Genomic DNA, 15,232 nt, shown 5'->3' on the forward strand with positions numbered 1-15,232 from the left:
GCTATTAAATTTCAGCCATTCTAGTCGGAACCTCAGAATAAAAGCTGTAAGGTATTTCCATCCAGCCTTCATTTGAAACACAAGACATGAAGATTCCATAACCTAGTTTAGTTCATAAGCCCTATGAAAAAATGCCATTTTTCTATCACAGGTTTCCACTCCCCCTCAAAGTGGCATCACTTGCGATTGAAGCATAATTTCCTGATCTTATCATCACATCATATTCTGTGGAATTGGAAACTGAAATGTAATAATTATGAGCTACACAAGCCAAAGACACAAAGCGGAGAAAGAAAAATAGACAGAATAGGTATTAAATGACAGGTACATTGATACCAAAAAGCTCCATTGTAACAAGACCAAAATCTTCCTCCCCAGAACTGAACAAGGTAACTGTTTGTTTACTACAGATTTCTTTTTGTTTCACTGGGGTTAATTTTTCAAGAAAAGTAACCATATCTTGTGGTGCCCAGAATGTATTCCAGAAGTGATCTTGAAGCCCAGATTCTCCTTCACTGTGAAAGGAAAAGAAATTCACTGTAAATACAGTCTAATTACTATTTTGGACATGGTTTTCACTGGTCTGCATTTTTGACTGGCACAGTTTCATAGTCAGCTGAACTTCTGTGCCCAATAGTTGCTGCTAAACATGGTGACAAAAGGCTCTTTTGCTTAACAATTAGTTTTGTTGCATTTTTATACAGTAGGACTATTTTTGACATATACAGATTAAACAGCTACACACTGAGACAGAAAACTACACCTTGAAATCTTTCAATAGTTTTTATGAAATTGGATATTACCATCCCTGCTGTAAAATTTTACACTTTTAAGATCAGAGAAAAGCTCCAGACACATTGCAATTAAATTTTTAATGGAAGCTATGATTTTATGCTCGAAATTTCTTTGCTCACATAATTTTTGTTGAAATAAAGAATCCTTGAGCATACACATACAAGTTATTACTTCAGTGATTCCACCACAATCCTTTGAAATCACCTGTGCACTGACTATTCAGGATTTTCAGAAACTACCAGGATTGTAATAACTTGCTGCTCAGTGGATTTACATTTCTTACTAGGAGCTCAAATAGTGTTTTGCCCCAAATTACACATATAAGGATTTGTTTTCAGAGGTTGAAAGATAACTTTATTTGAATGGATAAAATAAGATCTTGCAAGAGCTGAATTATTATTTCAAAAATTAAAAGTAGATTAACAGACAAAAAAACAACCCATAGACTCAGGAACGATTAATCAGACTTCATTTCTCACAAATTCTACAGGGCAGGACAGAAGTCACACTATAAGCTTAAATCATATACTTAAATCCATTTCTGCATTTTTAATTCTCTTACAGAGATGTGCATTTTCTTCTAGATAGCAAATTTAAAATGCATTAAAGAAAAACAGGAAAACACAGCTGAATATATCAAATTTCCACCAAACCTTCTTGGTAAGATGGGCAGTAGCAAACATGCAGACTTTCCTAGAGAAAGACCATGGATGGCATTAGTGTTAAAAAAGAAGAGCTATTGTAACATATTTTCGTGTATTTACTCTCATAGTTTTAAAGAGATAAAAATATTGCAAATTGAGATAAGATCTTTCATGTTATCAGCTACATCACACCTGAAACCCTTATCTCTCTGGGCTATTTCCTTTTTGTATGCATCTCAGTCTGGGAAAGTGGTGGGGGGGGGAATTTTTATAATTTTAGTTAAGAGCAATTTATGAAGAATGGGGGTCAGTGGACACAGGAGTAGACAGAGATAATTTTTTTACTGTGTTCCTACTGCAAAGCTTAGCTGGTGGCTCTTACCTGCCCTGCGACCTGGCACTGGAATGCTGTACACAGAAATCTGGCTGGAGGGAAAAGCCTGCAGCATGATGCCATGACAAATGCCTTTTGACAAAGCTAGCAGCAACCCCATAAATGAACCCCGTTTCTTAAACAGAATAGCTGCTCTCCCCACTGCACATCCCGAGCTTCTCTTTTTTCACCTTTGCTGTACTGCTTCAATTGGGAGCCAGCTGATTTGCAATCATAGAAGGTGGGCAGGAAAAGTTACCATCACTGTAACTCTTTGTTTACCTGACAGGCTAAGTAGGATATGGATCCCATAATTTGAAAATAGATCACTTCTTTCTGAAACATGGGAGTAAGGAAATAATTTACGACACAATGCAAAGGACATGCAGACATGCAATTTACAGATAAAAGGTCCCAGGGCAATATGAATGAGGCAACTTCTAATAAACACCCTGGGGAATTCATAGAAATATCTGTAAGAGAGGAGACATTCTCAGTTCCACATGTCACCTTAGTTTTCCAGTTTCAAGACAGTACCACAGAATAAATACGGTAAATAAATTGCAAACCAATTTATGTTCACATTTCCTGTTTGAAAGGAAAAGAAGCTTTAAGTCAGCAAACCATCAAGCTCAGCATGATGCTGCTTATAAAATAAGAAAATCAAGGATGTGTGTGGGGAAAGAACATATTTGATACATGTTGAAAGAGAGAGAGAGCACAAAGAACAGAATCTAGAAAAGCAAAAGGAGATGGAGAAATCTCAGCCCCAGAAAAATAATACAAAGGAACAAAGGGAATAAAACAAATCTGAACAGTTCATACAGAGATTGTACAGAGATTCAAAAGGGGTTAATTCGAAGGCAATCCTCACAGCTCAGAAATTCAAACTACAACTGCAGACAGATGGCTTTAAGTCCTCTGCTTTTCAACAGCCTGTCTCTGCTATACATACAGAACCTGCTGACTGATCCTTCCTTCCTTCCTTCCTTCCTTCCTTCCTTCCTTCCTTCCTTCCTTCCTTCCTTCCTTCCTTCCTTCCTTCCTTCCTTCCTTCCTTCCTTCCTTCCTTCCTTCCTTCCTTCCTTCCTTCCTTCCTTCCTTCCTTCCTTCCTTCCTTCCTTCCTTCCTTCCTTCCTTCCTTCCTTCCTTCCTTCCTTCCTTCCTTCCTTCCTTCCTTCCTTCCTTCCTTCCTTCCTTCCGCCACTTCCTTCCTTCCGCCACTTCCTTCCTTCCTTCCGCCACTTCCTTCCTTCCGCCACTTCCTTCCTTCCGCCACTTACTTCCTTCCTTCCTTCCTTCCTTCCTTCCGCCACTTCCTTCCTTCCGCCACTTCCTTCCTTCCTTCCTTCCTTCCGCCACTTCCTTCCTTCCGCCACTTCCTTCCTTCCTTCCGCCACTTCCTTCCTTCCTTCCGCCACTTCCTTCCTTCCTTCCTTCCTTCCTTCCTTCCTTCCTTCCTTCCTTCCTTCCTTCCTTCCTTCCTTCCTTCCTTCCTTCCTTCCTTCCTTCCTTCCTTCCTTCCTTCCTTCCTTCCTTCCTTCCTTCCTTCCTTCCTTCCTTCCGCCACTTCCTTCCTTCCGCCACTTCCTTCCTTCCGCCACTTCCTTCCTTCCTTCCGCCACTTCCTTCCTTCCGCCACTTCCTTCCTTCCGCCACTTCCTTCCTTCCGCCACTTCCTTCCTTCCGCCACTTCCTTCCTTCCGCCACTTCCTTCCTTCCTTCCTTCCTTCCTTCCTTCCTTCCTTCCTTCCTTCCTTCCTTCCTTCCTTCCTTCCTTCCTTCCTTCCTTCCTTCCTTCCTTCCTTCCTTCCTTCCTTCCTTCCTTCCTTCCTTCCTTCCTTCCTTCCTTCCTTCCTTCCTTCCTTCCTTCCGCCACTTCCTTCCTTCCTTCCGCCACTTCCTTCCGCCACTTCCTTCCGCCACTTCCTTCCTTCCTTCCTTCCTTCCTTCCTTCCTTCCTTCCTTCCTTCCTTCCTTCCTTCCTTCCTTCCTTCCTTCCTTCCTTCCTTCCTTCCTTCCTTCCTTCCTTCCTTCCTTCCTTCCTTCCTTCCTTCCTTCCTTCCTTCCTTCCTTCCTTCCTTCCTCCCTCCCTCCCTCCCTCCCTCCCTCCCTCCCTCCCTCCCTCCCTCCCTCCCTCCCTTCCTTCCGCAAAAAAAAACACCCAGACAAAGGCTTAGAGGAAACAAACCACTTTTACATAAATATTATACCAGGACCTTTTAGAAACAATGGTTTTATTTCATCAAGGACAAGATCATTGCAATAACACACATCATCATGTTTATTCATCTTGATAAGGTTGCCTGAAGCTTGAGAATTCAAATTCTTAGGTGGATGAACTTGAAAATAAAGAAATGAAAGCACGAAAGAAAAGTTAGTAGCTCCAAATCATGCAGTTAATTAAAAAGAAAGCAGAAGGAGTAAGCATGCGACAAATCACTTATAGCAGCAGAATTTGTGATCTTCAAAAATTTGGGCCCTATGGATTTGAAAGGATCGAGTTCACTTTTTACAGTGTCTCCTCTCTCTTTCATCATCTGTCCTTGCTGGAAGAGGTAGTGGAAGTAGTATTTGCCAGAGTGCAAACAGTTCACTGCTACTTCACTGTTACTTCTGTATTAGCTGCACACATCTCAGAGGAAATTATGAGTAAGCCTCAAGCTCTCTGTTTACACAATCAATTGTATCTTCAGCTTCCTGACAGGTGAATGCACCTACATTTAGTTGGTGCCCTGAAAACAAAGTTTATTGTTGCACCTCCCACCATGTCTTCAGACATCTGCGTGGAAGGAACAAGCACCACAAGGAACAGCCTCCTCCTTTTTCACCAGAGCTCAAATTCCTGGTGCTTATTAGCCCCATATGTGAGCCAGAATCAGCAAGAGACATGCAAAGAAATTCCACCTGTGAACAGTTCCTCCAAATATGGTTTTAATGAAGATATCCAGGACATGTTTTATTCCATGGAAACAGTTTTCAAGCTACAAGAGTGAAGGCACATATTTGTGTATCCATGGTGCAAAATTTGACACTCTTGTGTAGACACCTGGAAAATTTGGTCTTCCACATCCATAACCCCAGCTCACAATGCCAGTCAAAAACCATTTTCCATTTCCATTGCTTTGACATGACAGTGGTCCACCAGAATCACCCTAAAAATAACGTATCAAGTTATATGTGTTTACAACATGAATTATGAAATCTGAGGAAAAATCCATAGGAGAGGTTTTGCATAATTCCAGTGATTATATTTTCAAATTCAGATAGTTCAAAGTTGATAGGGTTTTTTTTCAAGTAGATGGCGTTGCACAGTTTTACCAAAGTTTGCTCTTTCACAAGAGAGAAGGTAATTCTCACTCTTTAAAGACACTAATAAAGATATGACTTCGCATGGACTACATTTGAAATTCACATTTTTCCCCTAACCTTGTACTTAACCATAAACCCCAAATCTGCTACTTAACATATATGCACTTTCATAGGTTAGACATTAAAACTCAAAAATAGTAGGCTTTAAAAAATATTTTTAAATAAGATACATACAATAAAGTATTTAATAATTGTATTTTTTAGTTCAAATTAAAGGTAAATGGAAACAGATGGAATCCCTAAATTGTTTTGTGTTGGGTTTTTTCTTTATTTTTTTTTTTTTAAAGAAGGAAAAAGAGCCTAAGGATTGTCCTCTGGTAGATACCAGTCAGCATATAATGTTTAGAGGCCCGTAATGTCTTTGTAATTAGAGCAGTTAAAATTAAGTCTGTTCTAGACTTCAAAATTTATTACAGGATCTCATCATGCTGTAATACAGGACAAAGCAACTAGGACTCTTCCTTTACAGCATGTTCTTTTAGAAATACATTGGCAGAGCAATCATTTGCCATCATTTGGGGAAAATTCCTTGGACCAAACTGATACTTCCCTGTAAGGCTCTGCCCTACACATAACATGTCTGAAAGACACTCGATGGCAAAGTAAGCTTTACCAAAATATTGGGTGCAAGAAACAACTTCTAAAAGCAAAAGGTGCATTTGGCAAAATTCAGATGTTTTGCAAGACAAATATTCTTGCTAAACAAATATTTTGTTAGATCTAGAAAACTATTTTGCCTTCACTCTACAGGTTGTTGGATTATGCAGGTTGGAGGGGACCCTTCCAAGGTGCTAAGGTGCCACTCACTCCTCTAAAGCAGGATTAGATTGAATTGCCTCAAAAAAGGTCAAGAATTTAGATGATTTTTTTTCCTTCCATGACAAAAAAGATTTCACATTTAGAGAGTAAAATTTGTGAGTTTTCTCCTTCATTCCTAGGGCAAAAGTAGAACACCAGCACTTTTCACAAAACAGGAATACCACAATTTGATTAGCTCTAACAACTGCCAGACACAGACACAAGTCATTTGCCTCTACAAAAATGCAGCCAAAATGATGTCTTTCCCTGGCTATATCTTGAGTGGCCATAAATAAACAAATTCTCCAGTTTCTGAAAACAATACTTAATATCAATGGCCTCACTAACCTCTAAAAAACAGCTGGAGCATTATACTCCCTCAGCCATTGTAGGCTTATTCATTTTTATGTAGATCAGTGAAAGTTAGAACATCTTGAAGATTCTAGATCTCTATCATAAAAAAATGGTTTTATTATTATTTCAGCAGTAAATGTACTACTATGTTAGCAGTAAATATGTATGGTTTATATAAGTAGAGTATAATACAAAATGGCATATAAGATCTGTAATATTAAGTGTCTTATAGATATATACAGCGTATCTATGGGGTTTTACTACTTTTCACTAGAAGGAAATTCAGCGCTTTACATTTATCATCTTTCAGTTTTTCCAGATCAGAAATATCTTACATTTGCAAATGTATGCCTAATTGTCTGCATCTCATCATACAGTCTTGTAGTTCCAAGTTGGAGGGGAGGGATTCTGAAAAGACACAAGCTACTTTCTCAGTTTGCATTTTTTTCAGCTGAGAGCCTATTATGCTGAAAATTGCCTGATTTCAACTTGTTATTGGGACTTACAGTTTGATTGGCTTTTGACCTGCAACTGAAATTTAGTGATGTTACTCATGCACATAAAGCAGCAGAACTCTGAAATCACCCATAGGAGAGATTTGCTGACAGACAATACTTATATTCCTCTTTTTCAGAACTGAAACATATTGACCACAAAGTGGTCTGCTAGTTAACTTTACACCTCCTCATGCAGCAATGAAAGACCAGATAAGTTCCTTGCAGAATTTGCTGAGGTACATACTTTACACCCGTCTCTTTTCCCAGATGATAGCCCAGCACAAAACATCCTAGCTGTGATAATCCCGTATGTGGAATGACATAATGTCTGGTCAATAATTTCTATCTCTGCTTTCTGAAGAACTGCTGAACCTTCATTATCTGGAAAACAAATTCAACAGCATTTTACTCATCTATTGAAATATAAAACAAGAAGTCTTTAGAAAATATCCATAGATACTTTTGACTATTGATTTATGCCAGATTCCAAACAACTAACTGCAACAGAGCAGAAAGCCCCTTCAAACTATCAGGCAATTTTTTAATGTGATCTGAGTCCTTCAGACACACCAAATACAATGGCATAATCCCTAGGATTGGCCAAAATGTTTTTCTTTGTTTTTTGTTTTTCCCCATAACATCTCAAGACTTCTTCATTTGCTCTCTTTTCATTTCAAAAAGGAAACTGAATTTTACAAAGATATTTAGACCATCACATGATACATTTGCAGTGAGGGCAGCATAATATGAAGGAGCCAAATTCAAGATTAAGATTATGAGTCAGTTTCAGGATGCAAATTCTCGCAGCATGAAGAATCAATTTCCACATTTGCTTCCTTCTATCTGAAAGATTTGGTGAAACACCTCTTTTTTGTAAGGTATATAACTTAATAATAACAGAATTAACTTAAAGTTTCCCCTCCTTTCCATGCAGCAGGCCCAATCTCATCGCCAGGTGATCCTTTCAAAATCTGGTTATAGCACAAAAGCCCTCACCTGCCTACTCAGATATGCAAGCACTGGTTTACATAATAAAACTTTATTTTAGGATTTGATAAAGCTAGTATGTAATAAGGTATACTTTGAAATTAAAAGATTGATTTGGCACTTGTATTATAGAAGTTGACAAAGGGAATAGAGGGAAACAGGAAAAAATATACCCCCCTTTTTTTTTTTTTTTTTTGAGACATTACATGCATTTTCAAATAACCAGATTCTTAATTTTACATATGATTAACCAGCAGCCCAAAGAGAAACCACACCATGTGTCCCACACCTCTGAGGGAAAAAGAAGGGAAAGACAACCCTGTGATATTTTTGTGTAAGTGTAGCTCCCTACATTAACAACACAATATGGAAGACATTCAGATCCATGGGACCAGCAGCCAAGTTTCCTGAGCATACAAAGGTACATGCACACTGCCCCAGCTGTGAAGGCTCCTGGAACAAAATCATATCAATGGAAGGGATAAAACTCACCTGCTTCCTGCTTTTGGCCCCAACCTGTTATCCAGCACTTGTCCCCGCTGCGGGCTTTGTGGGAATAGGGAGGTAGGCAGATGGGCTGGATGAGGTGGCCCATGGTGTCCGGCCAGGGCGTACTCAGCTGCAGCAGCGCAATGTCGTAGTCGTAGTTCCTGCCGTTGTAGTACTCGTGCACTACAATCCGCCGCACCGCAGACACAAACTTGGCACGGCCCTGCATCTGCATGCCCAGGTGGGCACGCCATGCTCTGGGGTCAGCCAGCCTGGGTGGGAGCAAACAAAGATGTTTTGTCTTTAAAAAGTACCTCAAAACAGTCACTCTCAGCAGGACTGGGAAAAGCAGAACATAGCACCTCCATGCAGTTCAAACTACAGAACCTAAAGGCACTTGTGGATTCTGGACATGTTTGGGACAGATATAGAGGGAAGACTGCTTACTTGCTCCCTTGAAAGCAGTGGGCTGCAGACACAAGCCATTCTTTCGATATCACTGATGCTCCACAGTAAGCAGCTCCCACAAAATGAAGGCTGACCTGCCAGGGCCATTCACCTTCCTCAGTGTTTGAGCCACCCACAATCCGAGGGATGAGGTTGCTGATCTTGCTATTGCCACAATCTGCAAGAGATATTTCAGGTCATAATCCCCATTTCCAGTATTTTCCTTTAATGAGGGGGCTTCCCACACATGGCGTGAAAGAATATTACACTTTGAAATATTTTGAAATCTATTTCATTCCCCTTTTATAATAATAAAACTTCTCTCTTTGGTTATTCTATCAGTTAAATCAGAGATGACTCCATAAAAAGGCACCAGTCTGGAAATTTTACTGAGTCCCTTTTCTATCTCTGCTACAGAAATTAACCCAAAATATTTCTTGTGTCAAAAATGTCAAGGGATCCATTGATTTAATAAGCATCACAGCGAATATATACAAATAGGCAAACCCTCATCTCTTTTTGATACTGCCAACCTTGACCTGAAAAGAGACCAACCAGAAAGAAAATCAACGTCATCAAAACACTTGCCAAAACAGTGGGAACGATACAAGAAAAATGTATGTAGAGACTGGATATTTATTTGACAAACAAGGTGGTACAATCATTATTTTGTATGGAAATGACTGACTGACAATGTATAATACTAACAGGTGAAGAAGTCATGTCTCATCAGCTGAGGAAAGTGAAGGGAGACGATCATCGGATTGATGAGCATCGAACTCCGATTTATTGATCCAGCTTACACACTTTTATAGTAGTGTTAATTAAGCTCATACATATTGCAAAACCTGAGCTCATCATTGGTCACAGATTACACACCAACCCCTCCTTTGTTGTCAATACCTGTGGTTTCTTGTTGAGGCTAATACTTGTTTTCCTCATCCTGCTGTTGACTTGTTATTGACCATTCTCAAGGCCTCCATGTTTTCCACCATGTTTTTCTCATCACTTTACTTGAGGACATGGTGTTTATTGTTTTTAAGGAAAAAGCCTGAGAACTTGCTGCTTACAGCTGCCTTTTACTTTTTAACCAGCGGTATGTAATCATGGCCTTTTCCTATAAGCCATGTCTGAACAAAACTCTGCAACAATTAGCACAAAAATCTGAACTCTTAATTGGAAAAGCAAGGAAGAAAGACCCTTCTGTAAAGTCTCTGTCCATCCCTAGTGCTTGCACATCTGCTCAGGAGTTTTAGTCCCACGCTCCCACACACAGGTTTCTGGATCCTTTCCTGAACACATCCAGAAAGTCAAATGTAGCTTTAATGTTTCCAAATAAAAATATGCATGTGGCTAGTCTCCTAAGACATCCTACTGGATCCAAGGCAAGTGCTGACAGATTTGTCATACACGCAGCAAGCCAGAGACAGCTGAGGGTCAGGCAAAATCCTAACATGGTTTGGTTTGGAAAGGGAGTTTAAAGATAATCTAGTTGCAACCCTCCCTCCCATGGGCAGGGACACCTTCCCGCTAAACCAGCTTACTCAGAGTTCTATCCAGCCTGGCCTTGAACAATTTTGGGGATGAGGCATCGATAGCTTCTCTGGGCAACCTCTGCCAGGGCCTCACCACCCTCACAGTGTAAAATTTCTTCCTTATATCTAAATCTACCCATTTTTATTATAAAGCCATTCCTCCTTGTTCTATCATTACATGTCCTTGTGAAAAGTCCCTCTCCAGCTCTCTTGTAGGCTCTTTTAGGTACTGGAACGTGCTAAAAGCCTTCTTCCTAAAGCTGTCTCTTCTCTAGGCTAAACAACCCCAGCTGTCTCAGCCTGTCTTCATAGGAGAGGTGCTCCAGCCCACAGATATCTTCACAAACCTCCTTTGGACTTGTTTCAACACATCCATGTTATGTAATATACTTGAGACCATTCAGTTTAAGCAACTAATCCTAACCCTACTTTTATTGCTACTGCAATGACAATCATCTGTTTGCTTTACATCAAAACAAACTTAAAAGGTTGCACAGAGGTTACTTTAGGAAGATTTAAGAGTAGAACCTGACTTGATGCTATGAAGTATTGGGGTCTTCACCATCTGGAAGAATCAGAGAAGTGAAAAGTTTGTGGGTTTTTTTTCCCATTGCAGCCGTATCACTCTGGAAGTCCAAATACAGTTCAGCTTCAATGAAATGCCTAGCATTGCTGCAGACAACAAAAGCTGCTGCCTCCCCAACTAACCAAGTTCATTCTGTAATTAACCCTGCTGCCCTAATCCTCAGCACAGCTGCAATAAGCAGTACAGCTTGTTAAGGCTCCCCATAACTGTCAGTCCATCCTCCCACAGGAACTTGGCAAGTTCTGAAACTATATCTGTGGTCAACTGATAGCTGATCATTACCCAACCATTGCAGAGAGAATGCAATAAAAATTTAGTACCTGCAGCCCGACTTGTACCCACTCCAAAACAGGAAGAAATAAAGGTACTTACTGTGTGAAATGTTCAAAGTTCAAAAAGATGAATATTTGAAAGGAACTTACTGCAGCTGCTTTCATCACTTCCGTCAACACAGTCCACAGTCCCATCACACCTTGCATATTGTTTCCTAATGCAAATGTTATTCCTGCACTTGAATGTGTAGTTGGTGCAGGGAATACCTGAAATAGTTGTGAGGGAAAAAAACCCAAAACAACCATTAGCTCAGCTTAATACACAAAGACATGTCTACACAGATAGAAGATGTGCATATATTAGTAGGTAGGAAGTAATATGACAAAAAAAGCCCTTTGGTGGGGATGGCTTAACCTCTAAACAGAATAAACTATTCAAATAGAACTGCATCTGTACTTGGGTGGGCATTTACTTGGCCAAGTCCAAACAAAGATTTCTTCCCATCTTTTCCCACAGCACTAACACATACAGATATAATAGTGAAAATTAGATGTAGAGTGTAAGGATAGCAAGAGAAAACATCCAGTACTCTGGAAAGGAGCTCTCCTTTGTATTTCAGTATTAAATGTGAAATGAAAGACTGCAGTGAAAGCAGCCTTTTAAACTAGTATTATTAACTAGCCTTATTAACTACTGTATCCAGTAAAACAGCAACCCCTAAACTCAGCATTTTCCTATTTCCCTGTGACTTCCAATAAATGCACTCAAACCCAATCCATTTTTGTTGTCAATGGACAGAAGTATCCTGTAATCATTTAAACAGATTGTCTTGTGGGAGTAGTAAAAAAGTTTTCTTTTAAAAAGTTACTTGCAGAACTTTTCAGTTGTGCTCCCTTTCATAAGTCCCTTTCATAGCTCACAGCATCCATTTACTCTAAAAAGTTCAAGAAATTTCTGATTCAAAATTTTTGTCTAATGCCAAATTTACAGCTTCTGCTAGCCTTATAACCCTGAGAACTATGACAGAGAAACCATCATTTTAATAGCTATTTTACAGATGGTAAAATGGATCCAGGAATTAATTTGCACAGATTATGCAGTAAAGAGATAAAATCTCAGCTTCCATTTTAAATCCTTAGATCCCCATCATGCACCTGAAGTACTTAACTCTTCTGCCAGTATTTTGCAGAAACAGATGTTCATGGGCTTATTAAAAAGAAATAGTTTAAAATCTGTAACGGCTTGTTTATAAGTGTATCAGAAGAATTAAACAGAATTATATAGCCCAAGTGAGATTTGACAGTGCCTCTTAACCTTTTGAATGCAGCATCCAGAATTCAAGTCAGGAATCAACAGATGACAAAAGAGAGGAAAAAGTTATTCAGGAGAACAGCCTTACTGTGGGTGCAGTTCTGCTCATCTCTTCCATTCTCACAATCACTTACTCCATTGCAGGCAAGCAAGTTGTCCTGTATTGCAAAGCTGGAGTTACAGTTCCACTCAGGGACAACTTTAAAAATATAAACCAAATTAGGTACAGAAGCATTCCTGTAAGTGCTAACACATCCCCTTCTGACTATGTCTGGGTACAACATTCATTCCTTCAAGGATGGGCAATACAAGGCAATACATTCCAATACAAGGATGGGCATCAGTGCCACGTTATGCATGGAGAAAATAGAGCACAAAGGAGTTGAGTGAGTGCCCCAGGTAGTGATGCTTAGTATCACTCTCATCTACTCTGTGAACCCCTCTTTGTTGTTCCCCCACAAAAATAACTCACATCAAAATGGCACAGAACTTCATTAATAATTGCCAGCTTTTATCACAAATGGAAATACATCCTACTACAGCTATTACTGCACATCTAAATTTCTTCCTTGTGCTCTCCAGTGCATATCTTCTTTATTCTTGGTTTTGTCCCTTGCCAATTAATTATGAATTTAGAATTCAAGAGACTGACAGATAGTCTGTACCCAGATGTACAAAAGAATAACATCTTTTGTTATTCTCATTAAAAAATTTCACCTTGTTTCAGTTGCCTTCTAAGATTAGAGAATACATTCACTGTTTTCCAGTCAAGATCTCTAATAAGTGAATACAAACCACAAGATAGTTCATCACTTTCATCAAAGCAGTTGTTTATGCCGTCACAGCGCTGCATCTGCTGAATGCATAAGCCAGTAGAACACTTGAAATGTCCAGGTGGACATGCTGGAGGTTAAAAAGGAAAAAAAATAATAAAAACAAAACAACAAAAAAACCAAGCAACCAAACCTCATGACTTATTTTTCACAAATATTGCCAGCTTGTTTCAATTTACAGTCACTAAGCTGCTCCAAGGAACAATAAAATTGATCTAAATTTAACAGTCTGTATATATTTCCAGCCCTTAAATTGAATTCAAATGTTGAAAACTGGGATTTGAAGAAGAGGAAAAAAATATCTTTAAAGTTCCAGTTCAGCTGTTCCTGGAATACATACCAAGGCTCTCTAGGGCTGGAACAAATAAGCCAGTGTTTTGTGGTACAACACAAGACTACTTAGAAGGCCATCTTTGTTTTAAAGGACATCTTACTTCCAATAACTAAAATTTGCAGCACTTCGCAACTTTGGTAAATAACCTGTGTTGAGGAGGTGTATGAGCTACATAATTCTGCCTTATAAACTAAAATCAAATTTCTCGTCTTTTTAAATACTCTACATATACATATTGAATAGAGTTCCTCTAATGCGACAAGTAACTATGTCTAGAAAATACTGCTTCTCTCCCACCTTAAAAAGAATATGTAAGAGTAACACAGGTGAGAAAGTACCAGTAAACAGGTTGTATTTTACAGGACTGAAAAAATCTCAGTCTCAGAGTTTATCAATTTTTTGAGCTGTTTTTTCAGCTCAGATTTCTGATTTGCACGCATTGTATATAAATACATGGAAACACTGATATAAGCAGATGGTTATTTGGTACTCTTTTCATTACCTATAAGCCTTATAGCAACAGAAAAATTGCAAACAAAATGTTGGGGATTAAAACAAACAGGAATAGACTTCAACTAACTGCACCATGATTATAGTCATGCAGGAAGCTTTGAGGACTGTGCGGAAGAGAACAGTGTGCATGCAGGAAAGTAGAGCATGCTGCACATGCTCACAAACCTTAGATGCACAGCCTAGAAAGGTTATTTGTTTGCTAGTCATCTGACTTAGTGAGATTAGAAAAGAAAATGAACTGAAACCCAACAGGTAATTTCCTGCATAAACTTAATTAGGTTCTACTGGACCCAAAAAATGCTATTTCACAGATCTGAATTGCAAAGAAGGGTTGAAAGAGATAAAATCCATCTTACGCTGGCTGATGTTATAGCTGCCATATTCCACCAGCAGGGGCCTCTCAGAGACCTTCGAACTGCACTGCAACTCCACGCTGACAGCAGAACTTGTGACGTGGAACACTGTTTGGTGATCAACATAGTAACCACAGTACCTGAAAGTGTCCAGGCGAGTTCTAGAGCAGCCTTCATGGGAAAACTGCCTTACATACAATTTAAATGTCAACACCATTGAAATTCAGAAATACAGTCAGCTCCCATACTTTAATTAAGAACCAAAACCAAAACTATTTCTCAGTAGTTACCCAGTCTTCATCCACCATTAACGTTGTGGAAATTTACTTCTCAATGTCCCACCTTCAAATAAATAGTCCTAAAAAGAATGCCTTGAGTGCACATATACTTTAAATTGCTATTTTGGCAAAGAAATTCCTTGGACTTCTGCCTAGGTGCCACTTGACTCAGAGAAAGCAAAATACTTTCTGATGCCAGCAAATATTTAATCCATCCATTTTAAATTAATTTCTAATGTTCCTTTCATCAAATATGCCATTCTCTACCAGGGGATTGGGGCTGGGCCAACAAAAAACTAGATTTAAAAAAAGCAAAGAAGAAAAAACAAACCCCACAACAAAACAAAGCTGCTTTGACAAGGGAAAGGTTGTTGAATCATTATTTTAAAAATGGAGACTGTTTTAGAGTTACTAAATCAGTGAACATCAACAGTACAGGATGTTCTAGAAGTGGAAATAA

At 39.1% G+C, this 15,232-nt stretch overlaps 1 protein-coding gene across 2 annotated transcripts in view; it reads right to left on the reverse strand.

Moving 5' to 3' along the window:
• Nucleotides 1-4,062: 4,062 nt before the first annotated feature.
• Nucleotides 4,063-15,232, reverse strand: part of TMPRSS7 (transmembrane serine protease 7) — a 28,860-nt gene continuing 17,690 nt past the window's right edge. For both annotated transcript variants that reach the window (XM_058018715.1, XM_058018714.1), the window contains exons 9-16: nucleotides 14,498-14,634; nucleotides 13,257-13,364; nucleotides 12,550-12,660; nucleotides 11,300-11,416; nucleotides 8,757-8,934; nucleotides 8,313-8,581; nucleotides 7,078-7,214; nucleotides 4,063-4,967 (exon numbers count right to left, since the gene is read on the reverse strand). In XM_058018715.1, the coding sequence (XP_057874698.1) occupies nucleotides 4,797-4,967; nucleotides 7,078-7,214; nucleotides 8,313-8,581; nucleotides 8,757-8,934; nucleotides 11,300-11,416; nucleotides 12,550-12,660; nucleotides 13,257-13,364; nucleotides 14,498-14,634 (1,228 nt within the window). In that variant the 3' untranslated portion in view covers nucleotides 4,063-4,796. The remainder of the gene's footprint in view (nucleotides 4,968-7,077; nucleotides 7,215-8,312; nucleotides 8,582-8,756; nucleotides 8,935-11,299; nucleotides 11,417-12,549; nucleotides 12,661-13,256; nucleotides 13,365-14,497; nucleotides 14,635-15,232) is intronic.

Source organism: Melospiza georgiana, chromosome 2, assembly GCF_028018845.1.
Source record: "Melospiza georgiana isolate bMelGeo1 chromosome 2, bMelGeo1.pri, whole genome shotgun sequence".
Classification (NCBI taxonomy): Eukaryota; Metazoa; Chordata; class Aves; order Passeriformes; family Passerellidae; genus Melospiza; species Melospiza georgiana.